The sequence below is a fragment of the Phalacrocorax aristotelis genome, chromosome 7, assembly GCF_949628215.1.
Source record: "Phalacrocorax aristotelis chromosome 7, bGulAri2.1, whole genome shotgun sequence".
Classification (NCBI taxonomy): Eukaryota; Metazoa; Chordata; class Aves; order Suliformes; family Phalacrocoracidae; genus Phalacrocorax; species Phalacrocorax aristotelis.
In genome coordinates this window covers 51,583,607-51,602,823 of record NC_134282.1, presented here as the reverse complement: position 1 = coordinate 51,602,823, position 19,217 = coordinate 51,583,607, and the positions used below count along the sequence as shown (strand labels likewise).

At 41.4% G+C, this 19,217-nt stretch overlaps 2 protein-coding genes across 9 annotated transcripts in view; one reads left to right on the top strand and one right to left on the bottom strand.

The window, feature by feature from the left end:
* ASB7 (ankyrin repeat and SOCS box containing 7) overlaps positions 1–4,091 on the bottom strand; it is a 29,400-nt gene extending 25,309 nt beyond the window's left edge. For 2 of the 5 annotated variants that reach the window (XR_012661753.1, XR_012661754.1), the window contains exons 1-2: positions 3,936–4,065; positions 3,134–3,228 (exon numbers count right to left, since the gene is read on the bottom strand). The gene's annotated coding sequence lies outside the window, so the exon portion shown is untranslated. Of the gene's footprint in view, positions 1–3,133; positions 3,229–3,369; positions 3,596–3,925 lie in introns of those variants that run through there. The other 3 variants (XM_075100686.1, XM_075100687.1, XM_075100688.1) reach the window with 3 other exon arrangements.
* Positions 4,092–4,297: 206 nt separating this feature from the next.
* Positions 4,298–17,833, top strand: LINS1 (lines homolog 1). Of its 4 annotated transcripts, XM_075100681.1 has the most exons (10): positions 4,298–4,403; positions 5,107–5,168; positions 5,915–5,988; positions 7,194–7,361; positions 8,926–9,469; positions 9,567–9,656; positions 10,869–11,010; positions 11,269–11,844; positions 15,122–15,302; positions 16,284–17,833. In XM_075100681.1, the coding sequence occupies exons 5-10, from the start codon at positions 9,062–9,064 to the stop codon at positions 17,182–17,184; spliced, it is 2,298 nt and encodes a 765-aa protein (XP_074956782.1). In that variant the 5' UTR covers positions 4,298–4,403; positions 5,107–5,168; positions 5,915–5,988; positions 7,194–7,361; positions 8,926–9,061; the 3' UTR covers positions 17,185–17,833. The 4 variants fall into 4 exon arrangements, with proteins under 4 accessions (XP_074956782.1, XP_074956783.1, XP_074956784.1 ...); XM_075100682.1 differs by lacking the exon at positions 5,915–5,988; XM_075100683.1 differs by lacking the exon at positions 5,915–5,988 and having other exon boundaries at positions 4,300–4,403; positions 7,194–7,327.
* The last annotated feature ends 1,384 nt before the right edge of the window (positions 17,834–19,217 follow it).

The following is a 19,217-nucleotide window of genomic DNA, read 5'->3' as shown; positions in this document are numbered from 1 at the left end:
GTAGAGTTTGCAAATAACATGTGAAATACTAAAATTTCACAGAGCCTTATAATCCTGAACATATTTTCTGCTAGATGTTCTATGCTACATCCCAGACAGACATCAAGCAAGGTATCCAAGCGGCTGCGATGAAAATCACCAAGCAACACATGCAAATTGCTGGGTCTGAAAGCAACGAGTTAACAGTGCATGAATCCAAAACAGCACAGAGGAACTGCTACTTCAAAGGAAAGAAGCCTTCACTCTTCAGAAGCGGTCATTAAAAGTTACACGTTTCTCCTCAGAGCTCCTGTAATGCCATCTCGTACCTTGGCCATACTAAATTTAAAAGAACTAAAAGAGTTAATCTAAAAGTCCTCCATCAACTTCAGGTGTATGATGCTGACTGGTGTTGTTATATACTCATAAGCAGCTGTTGTGTTGTTACATTCTGCAGGTGGCTGAAACTGAAGTACAGAGGTATCGTTTTACCAACTATTATCCATTTCACAGAGAGGTGGTGAGGTCTGACTTTTGGGTCTGATGGAGAATTAGCAAAATCACCCAGCTCAAGTAACTTCAGGTCTGCAAACTGGAGAGCAAAAGAAGGGACCTCACCTTCAGAAAGCACTGGTAACACATCAGCTATTAACCACCCCCAAAATTCCCACCCGTACACTGGCAGCCTTAACCAGAAGTGGAGCCCAGTCAAGAAAACACTGTAAATCCTTCCAAATCAAGGACCTCAGAGCTAGCACTAAATCTAAAGCTCTCTTTTTCAGTAGAGAATGCTGCATCAGGTTCACAAAGCTACAACTTTCCTCCCTCAAGGTGTGCGCTGACAGACTGCAGGGATGCTCAGAGCATGCTCGGAGATCCTCTTGCACCAAGCATAAAATACAATCTCGCTTCTAACTTACGGCGGCGCTGTTACTAAGTTTTAAACAGTAAAAGTCTGATAAAAGCTTAGCCTGAACAGTAAGCAGTAATTCATAGCAAGCGTTAATGTATCAGTTTTATGTATTTTAACATGACTTGCTATCACTAAGGAATCCAAACACCAATATTTCATAGTGCGACAGAAGTGGAAAGCAATGGCTAGTTCAAACCACATGAAAGTGGTCACTTCAGCCCCAATACTCGTAGCTGATGAACAAAATGAGCGCTGCTTATAGAGTTTATTCTATCCAACAACCTCTGGAAGACTTATATTCGCTCTGTATTTCTTTTTAATGCAGCCTAGAGGAACCCGAGTGGACAAAATTCATTGGATGACTTCAGTGGATAAAGTAAGTTTTTCACTGCAATAGCATCCTTCTGTAAGCAGATGCTGGAACGAGGGAAAACAGCCTCTCAGTCAGCATATTTCCTTTAAGAGTTTAGAATTCACATTAAGGCAAAACAAAACCAAAATAAGTATACAGCCTGAAGATTAAAAAAAATAAACGGATGTGCAACTTTATCTATGGGGTTAGCTGTATTTGCAATATGCTGCACATCTTCCACAGATCAAGAGCAGGACTTCAGCACATCATTTATCTCCGTTCCTTGTTTTGACCATGTGCAAATTTCTGCCAGAAGCTAATTCCCTGATTCTGTGAACTCAATTCCAGCCTCTGGGTCTGAATCAAACTCTGCTGCACTGGCATTTCACATTAGGAAGGAGCTTCACAAATCAAATGAAAACTTACATTTCCTTCTGTGAATAAATCCCAAAGATCTGATGACTTATCGGCACCAAGAGGCATCCTGTTGGATTAGCTACATTAACGCAAGCGCCAACATTAGATGCGCTGGATGGGTTGTAAAGAGGGTGTTATAATAAATGAACTTCAGATGAAACAGGTGTGCCCTAACTGCACTGGTAAGTTTGTACTAATGCACAGCTGTCTTGCATATTAGCATAAAAATCCCTCCTAATCACACTGGGCATGTCCACGTGCTCCACTATTACTCGTGGTTTTGCAGGATGCTGCAAAACAACATGGAATATTTCTTCCCCGTACTTCCAAAATGCATTTCAGAATTTGTTGCACTTGTGTTGCAGGGGGATTTTCTATTTAATCTTTGACACGTAGCAGCTACTTTTTAACGTATGCTAAAGACACCTATATTAGAAAAATGACCCACCCTTGACCAAGATTGTTGGCAACAGGTAATGCTTTTTCCCCTGCAACTAATGCTGAAAAGTAATTTACTGCTGACAATGAAAAACATTCTGGTACAGTCAATGACGTCTCTGAAAACACGACAAAGACCAGAGGGACCTACATAGAGAATATATTTGCCAAAATAACATAAACTCATCTACATTCAAAACAGATTAGAATGGGTTCGAGACAGACTCTGCATTAAAAGAACACGCAGAAACTCCATTATTTGGAGCACACTAACAGTAGGATGCAGAAAAACGCTGACTGACATCACTCACCCCCCCCCCCTTCTCAAACCTATCTCTTCATCTTACCACGTAAACCAAGCAATTCTCCCTACAAACTGCTCTCCCCCTGAAACGAAACCTTCCTCCTACCAGCAGGATTCAGTTTTTGATGACTCCTTTCGTTTTTCTCCCCTAAGCACCTAACAGCCTGATCTTCTCCTGTGATCTCAACCCAAAAAGTACTTGTAAACAAACGCCATCCAATTAAATGAATTTCAATTTTTGCAGCTCCGTTACGATACAGAGAAACCCGACCCATGCAAAATGTAGGTATGACTAAAGCAACGTAATGCAATTACCACGACCTACTCCAATAAAGAATTTTAAATCAGAGCAGAAACAGATCCAGTGTTGCACCCATAAATTTATGAAAAGGCTTTAAGAAAAGACCCTTTTAACTACCGAGAATGAAGTAATTTTAAGTGACATTCCTGAGATGAGGAGACACAAAAAACCATTAGTAGCAATTCACCATCAAAATAACGTTTGCAGATTAAATCTAGAAAATGACAAAGCGCTACAAGAAGAAAGAGGAACCGTACTTCAAATGGGCTTCCGAGCTTCCAAACTTTTAAAGCTCTATAGCAAGTAGGTTTTAAGAGAACAAAGAAATCTAATGCTACCTATTCAAATCCATCAAAAACACAACGAGAGGCCCCATCCCAGGCAAACCGTGTGTCTAGGATGATTTTGAGGGTCTACATGAATTATCACCTTTCTGGGTTTTTTCTGAGTGCTGCTTTCTCTCTTCCGTCTTATTTTGTTCTTTGGAGCCACAATTTTTAATTCTCCTCTAAGGCAGCTTAAACCTAGAAAAACAAAAGTAGAACTGAGCCGCACGGTGACGTAAAAGAGAGACACGGAGAACAAAAATGGTTAATACCAAAGCAAGAGCGGGCCGAAATAGGGAGAGCCTTCAAAAATTAGGAAGAAGAGGGTGATCTACCTACATCGGGATCTCAGGTCGCAGAGGAGGGCACTCTGGGGGTGCTAAAGAGTTGGAGGGACAACGAGGGCAGGAGCGTGCCGTGTCAGACGGGCCCCTCGGGGGCTGAGGTGAACGGCAGGTACGAGGAGCGGGGCACGAAGTAGCCCAGAGAGCGGAGCTGCTGGGGAATTAAAATCACTCCCTTGCAGGAGTTCGTGCTTCAGGAACCGACAGGCGCACACACATATGAAAAAAAAAAACAACAAAAAAACCCCCCAAAAAACCCCAAACAGAAAAAGCCGACCGAGTTTCGAGGCCCGGCGGGGGGGGCGGGGGGGCCGGAGCCCGGCTGGCGGGCGGGGGGGGCCGGGCGGAGCTGCCCCCACCCGGAGGGGACGGGATCCCCCCGAGCCCGCCGCGGGGGAGCGGAGCGGGGCAGGGCGGAGCAGGCCGGCGGCGATCGCGGCCGTTGGGGCTGCCCGCAGCGGCGAGGAGAGGCCCCGCGGCGGGCCCTGGGGTCGCGCCCCCCTCCCCTCCCCGTGAGGGAGCCCGGGGGCGGGCGGGGCTCCGCCGCTTACCGGCCGTTACCTGTGTGGCGGGGGGGGGGGGGCGGCGGACCCCCCCTGCGCTGCCGCCCCCCGCGGTGCGGAGCGGAGCGGTGCGGTGCGGGGCGGGGGAGCGGCGGGGCCGGCCGCGGGAGGGGGCCGAGCCGTGCGGGGACACTTTGCTCCCAGCCGCCCCCCCCGCCCCCCCCCGCGCCGCCTCGGCTCGGCTCGTTGCGGGGTCAGCGGGCAGGGACTGACCTCTCCCTGAGCCAATCGGGTGCCGCCGCCATGGGCCCGCCCCCAACCGCCAGCCGCCGCCGCGTACGATTGGGCGTCGGAGTGACGGCGGCTCCGCCCATGCCTCTTCCCCCTTGCCGTAAAGGCGCGGGGGAGGGGGAGGGCTTTGCGACAGCGGAGGGGAGTAGAGCGGGGGAGGCTGTAGCGGTTCCGGCGCTTTGACGGCGGAGAGTTGGGCCTTACGGCGCTCCGTCCGCCGGGGGGGGAGGGGCGGGTGAGTCGCCGCGGTTGCCTAGCAACGCTTGCCTAGCAACGGGGAGGGGAGGGTCCCGTATGCGCGCGGCGGTGCGGGGTGACTAAGCGGGGCCGCGAGCTTCCAGGTGGGGAGGGGCGGGGTTTGTAAGGGGTGGTGCTTGGAGTGGGCGGGGCCTGGGCGGTGCGAGGCGGCGGTGGGCGGGCTGAGGGTCTCGGCGGCGAGGGGAGCTGAGCCCACGCGGCGGCGGGTGGGGGGGGTCCCCGGGTGGGTTTAGGCGGGCTGAGGGGGCTCGGGGCCGGGCTGGGTGGGTGAGGCAGCGCGGAGACGCGGCAGGAGCGGAGCGGAGGCGGCCTTGGCTGGCCCCCGGGCCGGCGGGGCCTTCGGGAGGAGCGCGAGGGGGAGAGGGCCCGCAGGGCGGGAGGCCGTGCCGGCGGTTACACACGGCCGTGCTCCCACCTCCCTTCCCTGTCAGGCCGGAGCGTCGCTTTTAGCGAGGTCTTCCCTCCAGCGTGTCTGAAGCACTACTGTGAGAGGTACAGGGCGCCGGTGAGGCCGGGTCGGGTCCCCTAGGCCTGTCTCTGGTGGCTAAAGATGCTTCAGATCAGCTAAAGCATCTGGCACGCTTAGGCGTCAAAGTTAACAGTCAGGGATCGGACTGGTCGCAGCGGAGGTTGTTTGCAACCTCTGGAAGGAAATTACATTATTTTGTGGGTGTTTACAGTATTTCTTCACTGAGCAGAAGCGTGTTCTTTACTGAGAGATGAGTCTACGAAGTCATTGCAGGTACAAGTAGTCCAAAGTATGTTTTATTTCTAAAGTGATTCAACCACTGCATTGTAAGGAGATCCAGAGCCTTCAGAGTCGTACCCAAAAGTCACGGACTGTGGTTTTGTTTTGCTTTAACTGATTTAATTTTTTAATGGAAAAGGTGGTTTTGGATAGTTGTTTTCTCCCAGTTGCTGCTCATGCAATTAACGTTTAATAGTATATGTAACAGGGAAAGACTAATCTAGGGACTTGACAACAGCTTTCTCTAATTATGCCTCGTCACTAATATCTCTGAGTAATTGTGTGTCATCCTAAGCCTTTTGTGTTAGTAAAGAAAGGTAAAATGTCATGTCAACAATGATAGTCCAGTCAAATCAATGCTTTTGATGAACTCTCTGCTAAATTAAGTGTCCCACCTTGTAGAAGTATACGTATTTTATAACTCCAATTTAGGATATTCTGGAGGCCTTTGCAACCACTTCACTTGCTTGGTATATGATGGTTCTTAAACCTGGCTAGCTTCAGCTGCCATCTGGGTTTTCATCCCCAGTTCTTTGTTTCCTTTTCAGTCAAGTTTCTTCTCTCATTCTGTTGGTAGCTCCACATGACACGGGTTTTGATTTTAAAGCCTAACTAAAATAGTAATGAAAAGAACAAACAAAATATTTATTTGTGTTTTTTCTGGATAGTTTTCCTTTCTGTCTTTTGTCTGATGAGCCTATATATAAGGTTTTTAGAACGGTTCCCTATTGTTTATGCAGGAGTCTGGCACTGTGAGGCGTTACCTGAATTGGTTTTTAGATGGTGTCATGAATAACTCAAATAAATAATACAAGTAAGGATTGGAGTTTGTCATTTCTTGTGTTATGAATATGATTGTTTTTCTGTTTTCTTCAGCTTTGAGCTTTTCACTGTGCTTCCTTACTATGTCTGAAGCAAATTTAGTCATTTTCTGACGTTTCCCCCTCTTTGAAGTAAATGTCTTCAGAATAAGCCCCATCACATTTCTTTCCCTTTGATGACTTATATTGGTGAACTGTTGTCATGTGTGAGTGAGGCATACATTATAGGTGTTTTTGTAAACTGTTCTGCAAATTAACAGTACACTATAATTGTATCGTGGTAGGGTCAGGGAAAGTGCAGCTAATATCAACTGGTGAAGGTAAAATCTCCATAGTGTGTGTCCTAGAGGAGTTCTAAATCGCTTCTGCCGTAACAACCTCACTGTATTGTATGAATCTGTGCATGACAGATCTGTTTGTTCACCATGTAGGATGATAATTCAAGTTGATCTTGAACACAGAAGTAAATGTGTTGAGATAATTTTACTTTATTAGCTATTCATTTAGGAAGAAATAAAACTTAGATACGAACAATAGCTATATAAAATATTCAGAGTGATTTCTGAAGAATTTTTACAAGGTTTCAGGTCATAAATTTCCACCTCAGGTAGAATTCCAAATAGATTCTGCAAATGAAGAAGGAATTTATTGTCTGAAGTATCAGATTTGTTCTTAACATCTAAACTATGGAATATGGGAAGGGTTAAGTGAGGAATAAACTATAACATTTTGGGGTTGTCAGGTCAGCCATTGCTGAATGTGTCTTTAAAAATACCACACTAGAGTGAATTGTAGATCACTCCCTGCAGGCAGCTTCTTATTCTCTAATTTTAGATTTTCTTCCAAAGGAAGTACTGCCCGATGGTGGAAGAAGTGGAGCCTGGGTAGCCTAGCTTGGTCTACCCCAATCCTTTGGGAAACCATTTTGTTAATGCATACTTCAGCTGCAGTTAAAAATAAAATTGTAAAAATAAAGGTGTCATTCTCAGTGTTTGATAATGTTTTAAAAACTTGTGAAGGTTATAAACTAAGCCAAAAAATTTATCATATACTGAACTTTATAGTTTCATTGTTTTCTAATGCTCTGCTAAAAAGCAATAACAACTTTAAATATCTGGTGTGATGATCAGTGCAGGTGTAATTGATACATGGATGGGAGGATCTTCAGAATTTGTGAGCTGTTTTTTTCTGTTGGTAGGAAAGGGGAAATGTGACATCTAAGTAAAATTCAACTGCAGACAGATGGCTTCAGGAGTCTACCTGGAAGTCTACCTGCCAGACTTAAAGACAGGGATCCAAAAAGCATGCAAAAAGAAAATTCCTATAAACAATGTGAGTCCCACACCTAACTTCACAGTAGACAAAGGTAATGAGTTTGTTTTATTAAAAAGAGTTCTGGTTATAGAACATGTTAAAACTATACTAAAAAGATAAATATTACAGACTAGCATCACTCTTAATATAGGTGGAAAAAGAAACCCTAATGTTCTTAAACCCCTATGTTCTTAAGTACATCCTTTTTGTTTTCTGGGGAGATAAGATATCTGTCTAGGCTTTTACTTAATGCTTAGTAAAGTGCTTAGGTGCTCACACTTTAAAGAAAGACTTGAATTCTTAATAGCTCTTCTTTTGAAGCTACAGTGAATGTTCCAGTGTTGTGATTGAAAGTATGTTCCACTGACATGGTGATAAAGCTTTTTTTTATACTTTTCCTGAATATGGTTACGTATTTAGGGCCGCCAAGATGATCAAAGGACTGGGAAGCTGCCATATGAGGATAGGCTGGGAGAGCTGGGTTTGTTCAGCCTTGAGAAAAGGAGGCTCAGAGGGGATCTCACCACCATGTAGCAGTACTTAAGGGGTAGCTACAAAGAAGATGGATGTTCCCTTTTTACAAGGAGTCACATGGAGAGGACAAGGGGGAACAGGCAGAAGTTGCTCTTGGGGAGATTCTGATTGGACACAAGAAGAAAATTTTTCACACTGAGGACAGTCACCATTGGAATAATCTCCCCAGGGAAGTGGTTGACTCGGCCACGTTGGACACCTTCAAGAGCCGCCTGGACAGGGTGCTGGGCCATCTTGTCTAGACTGTGCTCTTCCTAGAGGGGTTGGGCTAGATGATCCCTGAGGTCCCTTACAACCTGCCATTCTGGGATATTTTTACTGGCTTGTAATAAATTTTACACTTTGTTTTTTAAGTAATTCTTAATTTTAAACTTCTCTGTCACTGGGCCCTTGAGACCAGCCCTGTGGCATTGTTGGTCCTTTGCATTATCTGAAAACCTGGTTTGGGTTTCAGGATGTAGGTGCTCAGAATAAGAGTTCTGTGCATGTAGATATAAAGGAATTCTTTGGACCTTGTTACTAAATTAAGAGTCTTGTTCTCCCCTCTGTATATTCACGCTACTCACCTTGGGCCTATGTGTGGTGGAAGACAAGACTTGTCCTTTGGTTTGTGGTTTTTTTGAGAGGTGTTGCCATATCCAGCCTTAGAGGAGCAATAAACATTGCCCGTTCATATGAAAACTTGTAGTTGAAACTTTGTGCCTGTTTTTGGAGGAATCTGTCATAAAAGAAATGTGGCTTTAGCAATGTAGAGAAAGCTTTGATCCAAGTTCTCATCTCTTTCAGAAGTAGTCCCCAGTAATAGTCATCTTTGGTTTTGTTAGTTCCAGCAAATTAATGTTGGTGTCGGTAGTGTAATATTGGATCTGTAAAGTTCTTCACAGCATCGTAATTCTTGTATCATTTTGGTGTCTCACTGGGACAGTTTTGTTTGTTCAACTATCACTTGCTGTTTTTAAACAGTGAATTTGTATTTTCAAAATAAGTTGAATAAGTAGCATTAACTCTAAAAATGTGTGGTGGTGTTCTGTATCTTTCTAGTTATCTGTTAAGTTCAGTAATAGCAAAATATTTATTTCTAGGTAACTTTGAAGAGAAATGCCTAACAGTACTTCTGCTTCTCTTACTGGATAAAAATAACTTTGAAGCTGATTTGCAGTGACCGTGAATAATCAGTGAAGACACGCAGCGTTTTCTGGGATATTGAAGGTTCTCATAATGAAGATCTCTCATCTGCAGCAGATGTATAAGGACGTACTGGTAGGCATCCCACTAGCAAAGGAAAGCCATCATTATACCTCTTTACTTAATCTGTGTGTTGAGCAGTCACCAGAAGGAGGTGACTCACGTAATCAGGTGCATCTGCCATCTACTAATGGTGGTATTAGGAGCCATCAGGACACTGATACGCCAGATGCGGTTGTCCCTACCACAGGTGATGTATCAAATAGCTTTGCAAACATGAGCTCTTCATTCTCTCCACGAGAAGTGATGCTGCTTCAGTTAACCTTGATCAAGATGATGGTTGAGAAAGCAGAGTCCCAGGAAATTGAATTCAGTACGAGACAGAAGTACTGTGAAATCTTTGCCCTTCTTCTGAAGGAGGAAAAAATTGACTCAAAATTGGTAAGCTTTTATAAACTTTTGAAAGATTTTTGTGAAAGGAGGAAAAAAAAAAAAGGAACATGCCTTAGATACTTTTTTTCTTTCTACATGTCTGCAGATTTCTCTGCTTGGTAGTTATGATCAGCTGTTATCTCACATGGCTTCGAAAAGTTTAGCATCTCTTGTGTGCTTCCAGCTGAAGGAAGAGGTGAGTATGGCATAACTTTTCACAGCTTAAAAAAATGAGTGTGTGAATATGTGCCTTAAGGTTGTTCCATTTCACTGTAGAGCCAACTTTTTTAGTGTTTGTATGGCACAAAAGCAGTCACTAATGGCTACTGTAAAATCTAAAAGTACTTCTAAAGAGGCTCCCTTCATAAGCAGACCTGCAGAGAGACATTAGAACTGCTCCTTTCCCCCATCTGTTGCCTGCGTATTGGCTCTAGCTTTCCGAGAGGCACATCAGCAGCCTGCTTGTGTTCCGCACGCAGACTCTGTTAGGCCCCTCAAAATGTCACACGGTTTTGTTTAGCTCCAGTATCAGGAACAACGTGGCGGTTATACAAGATAATACCGTGTGATAGTTCTCTCATAAAGCGTGTCTTATGGGGCTTTGGGGTGTAAGTGATGGATGGGAGAGAGAGGTAATAAATATTCCAAGAGAGTGTTTCAGGTGTGTTAGGAGGGGCATGGCCTTTAGAAGGAAGGGAGATCAGATGTGTAACAGGAGTTTACAATGTGAGGTGGAATGTCTTTTTTTATATATACATATATGAAACTGGAATTTTATGAAACTATTTGAAGGTAAAATATGTCCAGATGACAAGAAATATTCTCTTTAATATTGCAGTACAGGTGTTTAAGAAACCTGATAATCTACACTATCAATATTTTTATGGTTACTTGAGATCCATTAGGTGATGGAGCAGGTAAAAATAGGTAATAATCTATTGAAAGGTAATAAAATATCTTTCTGTATTGTTCGAATATTCCAAATACCTGATGATTTTTTAGTTTTTACTTGGTGAATATGTACTGTAGCCTCCATAGTAGCATCTCGGAATATAGATTTCTGTCAGAAATATGCTTGTAATATTTCTTGCAAAGTTGTCTGGGAATTACGAATTCAGAGCTGGTCTGTTTACAATATTATCTGAGTTTAGGTAGTGACGTGGCATTAGGAGGTTTGGTTTTCCCTTTCTGGAAAATACAGATAATTTCTATTGCATGCATGTCTGACTTCATGTTTGTAAATAGAGGCCTACACGCGTAAAAGGCACTGGGCAGTTGTATTGTTTCTACCTGTGTTTTGTCTATGCCTTCATTTGAATCGTCTTAATTTATTATTTTAAATCATTGTATCGTGATTTAATTGAATTTGCATACCAAATGTGATTATCTTTTGAACTCTTTTTCTTAGGAGGCATTAAATGTCACCTGGCTCACCTTTAGTTTGAAGACTCTTTTAGGATACCCTATGAATACCCATGTAGCAGAATGTCTGTGGACTCTTACGACTATAATCAAGGACATACTGAATGATAAAGTTTTACCCAAAGCAGGTACCGTAGCCATTTTATGGCGATATCAATACACAAGTGCCCACTAGGGGGGGGAATGTTACTTGTAATCTCATCTAGAGCAGCTCGTCTAAAGAACATCTAGTTTCTTTGTTATAGAGAGGGTGACAAAGTACTAATAAAACTGTAGCAGTTTCAACATGCTTAAAAACTGAAAGTAGTCACAATTATCTGTTTTCTGCTTATCTGACAATTTAGCTGTCTTGTCACTCCAACTCCATAATTTTGTTCTTGCTGTAGGTATTTTGAAGAAGCTGTTGTCTCCTCTTGATGCTGTGCTTGAAGGATTTTATAATTCCATTCTGTTCCACCACTTTGATGGTCACCACTATACTTCACCGTACTCTGAAGCTGCAAACAGTTTGATTGGTTTTATAGATCTGCTTGAAGCACTTTCGGCTTCCAGAATTGAATTAGAACTACCGCTTGGATGCCAGAGAGTATTGTTTTTGAAAGTTTCTTATGCCTTGAACCTCATTAGCTCATCAATTCACTATTTATTCAAGAAAAAGTTAATTATGCTCCTTAAAAAATGTGTCCTTTACAAGTCTAGAGAAGATGCGAAATGTGGATCACAGTTCTTACAAAACCCATCTTTACATGAGGATATGCTTGCACTGAGTGATGCTGTTCTGCAGGTTGTGAATTCCACTTGGCTTAATCAGATCCCACTCGGTGAAAAGGCCAGCTACTTTGGAGGCAGTGAAGCTGCTCCTGGTGGCTCTGACCAAACTGCTGTCAGAGCCTTAAGTCTGGTTGTGCTTAAAGCACTGGAATTCAAGTTTCAGAAGTCTGCTACAGAAGCTGAAATTGAAGGTAATAGTCTTTTGGTTTTGTTCATTAAGCAGCAAGAGTTTCAAAGCTTTCAGATTTTATAGTCACAGCTCATCAAGACTGTAAATAGAATTCAGCTGAATTAGTGGTGGTGGGAGGGACCCACCCAGGAAACCTGCTGTCACTGTGTCCTGCCTAATTAATTGTCTCCTTGCGTTTTATCCCGCCCTTAGCCCTGCAGAACTGGGGGCTTGGAGCACCTGCATTTGACATTGAAAACTTGTCTTCTTAAGATAATGTGTTGATATTTGAAATAGTTGAGCCAGCTTGGGAACACCAGGCTCTTCTCCTGTTGGAAGAAAAGAGAGCCCATAGACAAGCATCTGCTTTACTCAGGGTGGAGAAAGAAAACAGAGTCACCTGCCATTCCTTTTAAAATGTGGAGGTAGACCTGCAAGTAGCATTATCTTTGAAGGTACGAGGCATTACTGTTGGACAAATAATGTAATAGGGCAAAAGCCAGCAGTGGTGGAAAAGGTAAAAATAATGAAGCTGTGAAGTAAAAGACAGGAAAATTATGGGAGCTGGCGAAGTATAGTGGTTGTGTTCTTAACCCTGACTTTTATAGGTCTAGTTCTTTGAATCAGTAGGTGTTAGGCATAGTTTTCAAACCTGAGTATGTTTGTTCCACTGAATAGGTGAATTGGATTAGGAGAAGAGGAGATCTGGCTCCTGTGCTAGGGCTGTGCCAGGAGGCAGGCAGTGGGATGGCAAGGGAATGCTGTGTAACTTGCGTTCCTGATGGGAGAGGCTGCGTTGCTGGTAGCTGGGCAGTAGTCTTCTCCTACCCTATACTGGAGTGATGGGGTGAGGCAGTCCTGGAATCCCATCTTTCTACCTCTGAGAGGCACATGATGCACATCTTCTGATGCTAAGCCATGTGAACATGGCTGCGCAAATTCTATCATCAAAGCAGCTTGCTGTCCCTGGATTACAGGCTTCGTGGCAAAATGGAAAGGCAGTTCTGAAGCAACGTTTAGTCAAATACGAGTGAGAATGGGTGTTCCTTATTGGCTGACAATCAGTTGGTGACGTGGCAAAAAGTAAAAAATAATGTTTGTGAACAAGTATGAAATTTTACAGCATCATAAATATATTGAGGCATTTTAATACAAGTTCTAGATGTAAATGTTATTTTACTTTTTGTTTTCTATACTATGTAGCAAGCATAAAATCAATCTCTAATTCATCTGACTGTGCAAAAGAGCCGTGGACTTCTGCAACACAGCTTCTGACGCTTTTTTCCAGATTTTGGAAGATGTTGTGTTTGTGATGCCAGTTGCATTCTTGGAGTTTTTTAAGTATTTGTAGAGAATATATTACTTATGGTCCACCTTCTGAAAAATGTAGAGAGACTGATATTGTCTAAGAAAAAGTGAATAGAAAAAACGTAGGTTAAATCTATTTTAGATGTCTGTATGAAAATTCTTTAAGAAAAAAATTCTCCTTTCTTGTCCAGATTCATGATACAAAAATGAGTTCTTTAATTAGATTCAAACACCCCAACTGTCAAGAGGAATTTCAAGTTGAAAGGAATGGTGCTTCTATTTTAGTGACATTAAATTAAGTGGTTAAAACAAGCACCGAAATGCTTTAATATACTAACTTCCCTTCCAGGAAGCTGGTTGATATTATCTTTTCTTTTATTAAGATGAATTACAGTGGCTTAAATTTAATTCATTTCAATTTTGAGAGTAATTTCCAGATAGCTTTGATTTATAGAGAAGAATTTCAGTTTGAATAGTAACTACTAATAACGAAGATAATTTGCTGCTCCTATTATTTGCTAAGAGGCAAAGCAAATCTTAAAGTCAAACATTAAGGAAAACCACATAATGATGGTTTTTAAGTAAAATCGATTCCCATGTTGCAGGAAAGTTTTCAAAAGCAGTAATCACTGTTCATATAAATGATGCAACTGTGGTCTGCATGCCATAGTCTACTTCCAGCAGCATTAGAGTTATTACTTAAGGAGTACTTTTAGGGTAAAGATATATGTCACTGCATTATTTTCTGTTTTCTAAACGTTGAATGTATGCTGTGTTACGTGAAAAACTGGTACCTATGTTCAGAAGTAAAGAATCTCTTTATATTATGTCGTTAGTACTGAGGAGGTAAGTTTCTTGATCTAAGGGAGAGTCTGTCATATGAATACAAAGTTATTTTTATGAGTAAGCTCCTGTACTGAACTGGCATAAATTTAGAGGTGCTTTTCCCCTCCAGGAGTGCAGTGTTTAGAGGGAGGGGAAAGATGAAGGTTTACAGGGAAAATGTTCCTTACCTTAGTCCTTCCAGCAAGGATTTTAGACCATCTCACGAAGGTACCTTTATCCCAAGCCTGTATGTACTAGAAAATGTACATCATCCATGAAGAATTTGTTTTATAGGGTATGGTTATACTACAAGCTTCATGCTTTGTTTTATTGTAGAAATGTCAATTTTTTCCCATCAGCTAGAGATCATTGCAGTTAATATCTACAGTGAATCACACTGCGGGGGTGGGTGGGGGGGTTAGCTTCAATTCTGTCAAAACATTATGATTGTATGAGTATTTCATATGGGAAGAACTACCTGAGATGAAATCTCAAGGTGCTTATATTGGATCATTACATCTGCGGCACTGACTTTGATTACAATTCACCTTTCTTCAGTTTGTGATGTACCGGTGAAGCTACCGAACTGGGGACCTAAAGGAGAAAGTATCAATCCCAGCTGTGTCACATTTTTGTCGGTTTCCTGATCCATGCAAATTTTTGGAGGAGTAGTCTTGTTCATTAGTCTGCAAGCTTAGGTGTGAGAGGATTCACCCTGTTGAACCTAAAACTTTCTAGGTCACCTCTGATTATTCTTCCTTGAACTCCAAGGAAGTGAAGATGAATGAATTGCATCCTTTAAGTTTTTTTCTGTGGAGTGGGTGGGGGGAGTCCTGTACCTAATAAATAAATTAATTTTCTGCAGGTTACTTACAGTTGTTAACATAGGCATCTAAACATGGTATGTTTAGAGTAACAGAGTAGCCACTCATGTTTAATTTAAGGTTAGATAACTGCTCATGCTTCTTGGCAAAATATTTCTTTATTTCTTTGGTACCAAGAAGGAAGAACTAATCTATAAAATTTGATGCCGTGTTAAATCCATTGAGCTAAGGAATGATAAATGCATTCATGAACTGTTATGTACTTTTAATTTAAAAACTAAAAAGTGTTGTTTAGTAACAAAAAAACATATAGCAAAATTCATGGTTACTTCTTTATTTCAGGAGACTTTCAGAGTTCCATGTCCCAGCTGTTGATGTTCTGGAGGAGTCATCTGAAGTCTTCCCCACAGTCTCACCCGGTTATACATCACTGTGAATGGCTCTCCTTGATTTTCATAGAGCAAGATGATGATATGTGGGAAGCTGCTAAAGCTTTATTACTCATTTATTTAAAATTTGATAGGTTAGTGTACATCTTATTTGATAGAACTATGAAGGATTGTAATTCAGTGAGGTTACTGTGATATACGTAACACTTCCACTGATGACTTTTCTATTAAAAATATTTTTTTAATAGAATAAAAAAACCCACCAAACTTCAGGACAGTGTAATAACGTGTGGTGTAAGAGCAGTTAACTTTGATATTTTGATTAAGTTTTTTTTTGATTGAAACGAGGGAGTTGTGCAACATTTCACATTAAATACTTTATCATATCCTGTAATTCAGAATAATTGACTTCACAATCGCAAACAGTGGTTAGACACAGATAAGAGGCAAGGCTGTTGTCTTTCAACACAGAGTTTGACAAGAATGGGATATTATAACTAAATGTCAGGAATTCAGGGACTTCTGGCAAAGTAGCCCTCTAAGGGTTGGACCTGTGTTAATTCTAGCTAATTGATAAAAACTATTATTGCTAATGACTGGAATGTATTCTTCATGAATTTGTCCTGGACATTTGCTTCTTTGTTGTTATTTAAATCACCATTAAGATATTGTCCTAATTTATAAGCTTCAAATGTAAAGATATTGCAAGTAGTATCTTGAATACCCATAAGTTGTCTTAGGACACCGAAATAAAAGTAGGCTGTGCTTTTCCAGTGTACTTAGCATCCTGCAAGTTAATCTATCTACAGGTTTACAAAAATATTAAAATAACAATTCAGGTATTTTAAGTAACTTTGTTTATTCCAGAATGTTTCCTAAGGAAGAATGCTGTTAAAGGAGGCTTGCTTGAAGTACTTTGACTTCCTAACCTGTCCCATGTCCTAGCCCCACCTGCCTTCATTCTTTCTCATTCTAATACAAAAACTTCTTGTTTCGGATTTTACTTTTTGACAAAATTGGAAAAGAGCGAGAATACCATTTTCTGGACATAACCTGTTTTTAAAAGGACTGTAAACTTCCATTGAATTTAATCTATTTCATGACTGACTTTTCAGATTACGGCGTGATGCTGCTGGTAACTTAAGCCAAAAAGAGGAGGAAACCTGGAACTTCCTTTCGCATGCAGGCGGATATAATCCTCACTGTATCTTCCTATTTTTCCTAGAAAAAATTGCATTTGATTCCACAGTACTTCTAGATTTTTTGATTTCATCAGAAACTTGCTTTCTGGAGTACTTGGTAAGGTACTTAAAGCTTCTTAGAAAAGACTGGTGTCAGTTTGTAGATGCCTGTAACCATTTAGATTACAAACATGGCACTTTTCAATCAGTTTCTTCTGTCAAGCCACCCCATCAAGAAAAACAAAGCCCTATGACTGATGAGAGTTTGCAAAATGCTTGTTGTGAACCAGAACCACAGACTCTGATATCTTTGGCTTCTTCTCACAATTACTTAGTGTTTACAACAGAGCAAGGTGATAATGAAGTCGCAGAGCCTAACCAGTCTAACTCATTGATATGCACTGATAGTATGTCTCTGCTGGGTGCTCGTCAAAGCCTTGTTAATTATGACAGCTCAGAAGACTCTGAATTAGAATCAGATGGAAAAGAGTGCTTGGTAAACACAAAGCAGGTGCCTTTAAATAATGAGGAGGAGATGAGGATAAGGGAAATGGGTTGCAGCTATGCAGATGATAAACAGAATACACTCAAGTCTGAAGTGTTGCCCCTGAAACGAAAGGGAACTAATACCTCCTCCTGTTTGACTTCTACGGCGTCTTCGGATAACACCATTGCCCTGAGAATAATGCTTTACAAATCAACAAAATGTTTGGAAGAACTGCAAAAAGCTATTTCTAGGTTGCAGAGAAGAAATCTTTTCCCATATAATCCATCTGCATTGTTGAAACTACTGAGCCACGTTGAGAACCTCAGTAAGAATATGAATCCACAGTAATCAAAAAGTCACTAGAACGCTTCTTTGAACTGGTACGCCAGGGAATGCTTCCATGAGATTAATGCTTCTAAAGCTTGTACCTCTTCCACCTGTCAGTGCATTTAACCTGAAACAGGACAAACATCGTTTTGGTTGACGCCTTAAAAATCTGCAACTGGATTCAGTGATATGATCTATCACCTTAGGGTCTTATATACATTCATGGTATGTATGTCAGTGTACGTATATAAGGATTAATTGTTAGGTAGTCACAGTTTGATAATAAATGACTGGTGTGAAAGCATATCAACAATATATGACACTTAAAGTATTGTCAATTATACTTAATGTCATTTATATATGAAGTCATTGCCAGATCAGTAGTGATTTATGGACTAAAGTGCAGTGTTAATGCAACACTTGACTGCTTAGAGGTTGAGCTAAATAAAATATTTTAGTTGGGGACAGTTTTGGTGTTCATACTGTGTGTTCGGCATCAGCGCTTTGCTTTAAGAGGACATTCAGATGTGCTCCCACAATCACAATAGTCCATGCCAAGCTTTTCTTGGCTGAAGGGCTTAACCGATGTATAGAATATATACTTAATAAATTTGTTAAATCAGAAATAGATAACTAGAAATTAAATTTCTGCAGTGAGATGGATATTGAATTTAAATTCTTATACTTACATCTTTATTAGATCTAATTTGAATAACCTGAAAAGTAAGTGTCTAAGGCTTTGCCTGGGGAGAGTTAGTTCAGAACAGGATCCAAACCAGTGCGTGCGCTTAGCAGGAAGCCACCCAATGTTGGTACGCTTTACAAGCAGCTTGTAATGATCTTGTGAGGGTTAGGCAATGGGAAGGTGCTGATGACAGGGACTCCTGTAAAAATCTCGGATCTCATCAGAACTGTAGGAAGCAGTTTTCCTTTCAGGATTGTCTCTTGAAGGTCAGTGCTCTATTCTGTTTGAGAACCAGGTAAGTTCTATCTTCCTTTTAAATAGCTATTTAGTGTTAAATTAAAATAGATATGGAGTTAAGATGAACAGTCTCTGGAGCAGGTGACTGTGGCCATCTTCTAGATTAGTCTTCAGCTTTGAACTGGTGAATCAATACTATGGGGAGGGGAAGAAAACCGTGTGAAGCTTATGGGATAATTTAGCTGGAAATTACAGTGCTTTCCAGAGGTATTTGGATGGTACGAATTGTGTGATGGGAAAGTTTGAACCTCAGTCTTGTTCTTTCAGGATGACAGCTGTAATCACTTGGCAGTTACATAGGAAGGAGAGATCCCCTTCACTGGCCTGTAGGGGACCTGAATATTCTGTGCATTCGTTGTGCTTTGGTTTCTTCCTGAGAACTCTTGTGCATAGGAGTGGGTGAGAATGTCAACAAATGGACACTTTTCCACTCATGCTTACAGTTACTTAGTTAAAAACTAACCTCTGAGTTGTCCAGGGCAGAAGAATGCCTGGTTTCTCTTTACTGTTAAAACTTTGTTATGCTCTAAATGCTGAGTTGCTCATTTCTGTCAGGACTAAAATGCCTCTGGGCATGTTCAAAGATACAACTCCAGACAACTTGGGAACTTGTCAGTTCAAACAAGGGAAGTGCCTTTGGCAAGGCAGTTGAGCAAGAGTTTCTCAAGATACAGTTTTAGAGGTAGGTAGGTACTTCTATTTTGGTGAAATCCTTTCCACTATCCTCACCTCTTTTCTAATCTAGCCTTTGCTGACTAGCTTATTTTAACTAATTTTATTATTTTCACCGAACATAGTATTGTTCAGCATTTCTTGGTCTGTACTTTGCCAGTTGGAAGTATCTGAATTACAACTTCAATTACAATTACAATTTCTCAGACACTGATAAGCTAATCAGGATGGGAAAGGTAGAAGAGGGAGATAATTTTGGTTAGTAATATAAGACAATTCAGTGCTAGTCATCTTGTTTGTCAGTGATTACTACAAATATAAACTCTTTCTGAAGTAAAACTTTAGACATCTCAGAACAGTGTGTAGAATTTAGCAAGAAGGGCAGGAGCCATAACTTTTC

What these genes read in the sequence shown, in the direction of transcription:
- LINS1 (XM_075100682.1), top strand. Translation starts at nt 9,062, where the DNA reads ATGAAGATCTCTCATCTGCAGCAGATGTATAAGGACGTACTGGTAGGC. An exon ending in TACAGAAGCTGAAATTGAAG is followed by an intron (nt 11,845 to 15,121) that starts GTAATAGTCTTT and finishes TCTTTATTTCAG; the next exon opens with GAGACTTTCAGAGTTCCATG. An exon ending in ATTTATTTAAAATTTGATAG is followed by an intron (nt 15,303 to 16,283) that starts GTTAGTGTACAT and finishes CTGACTTTTCAG; the next exon opens with ATTACGGCGTGATGCTGCTG.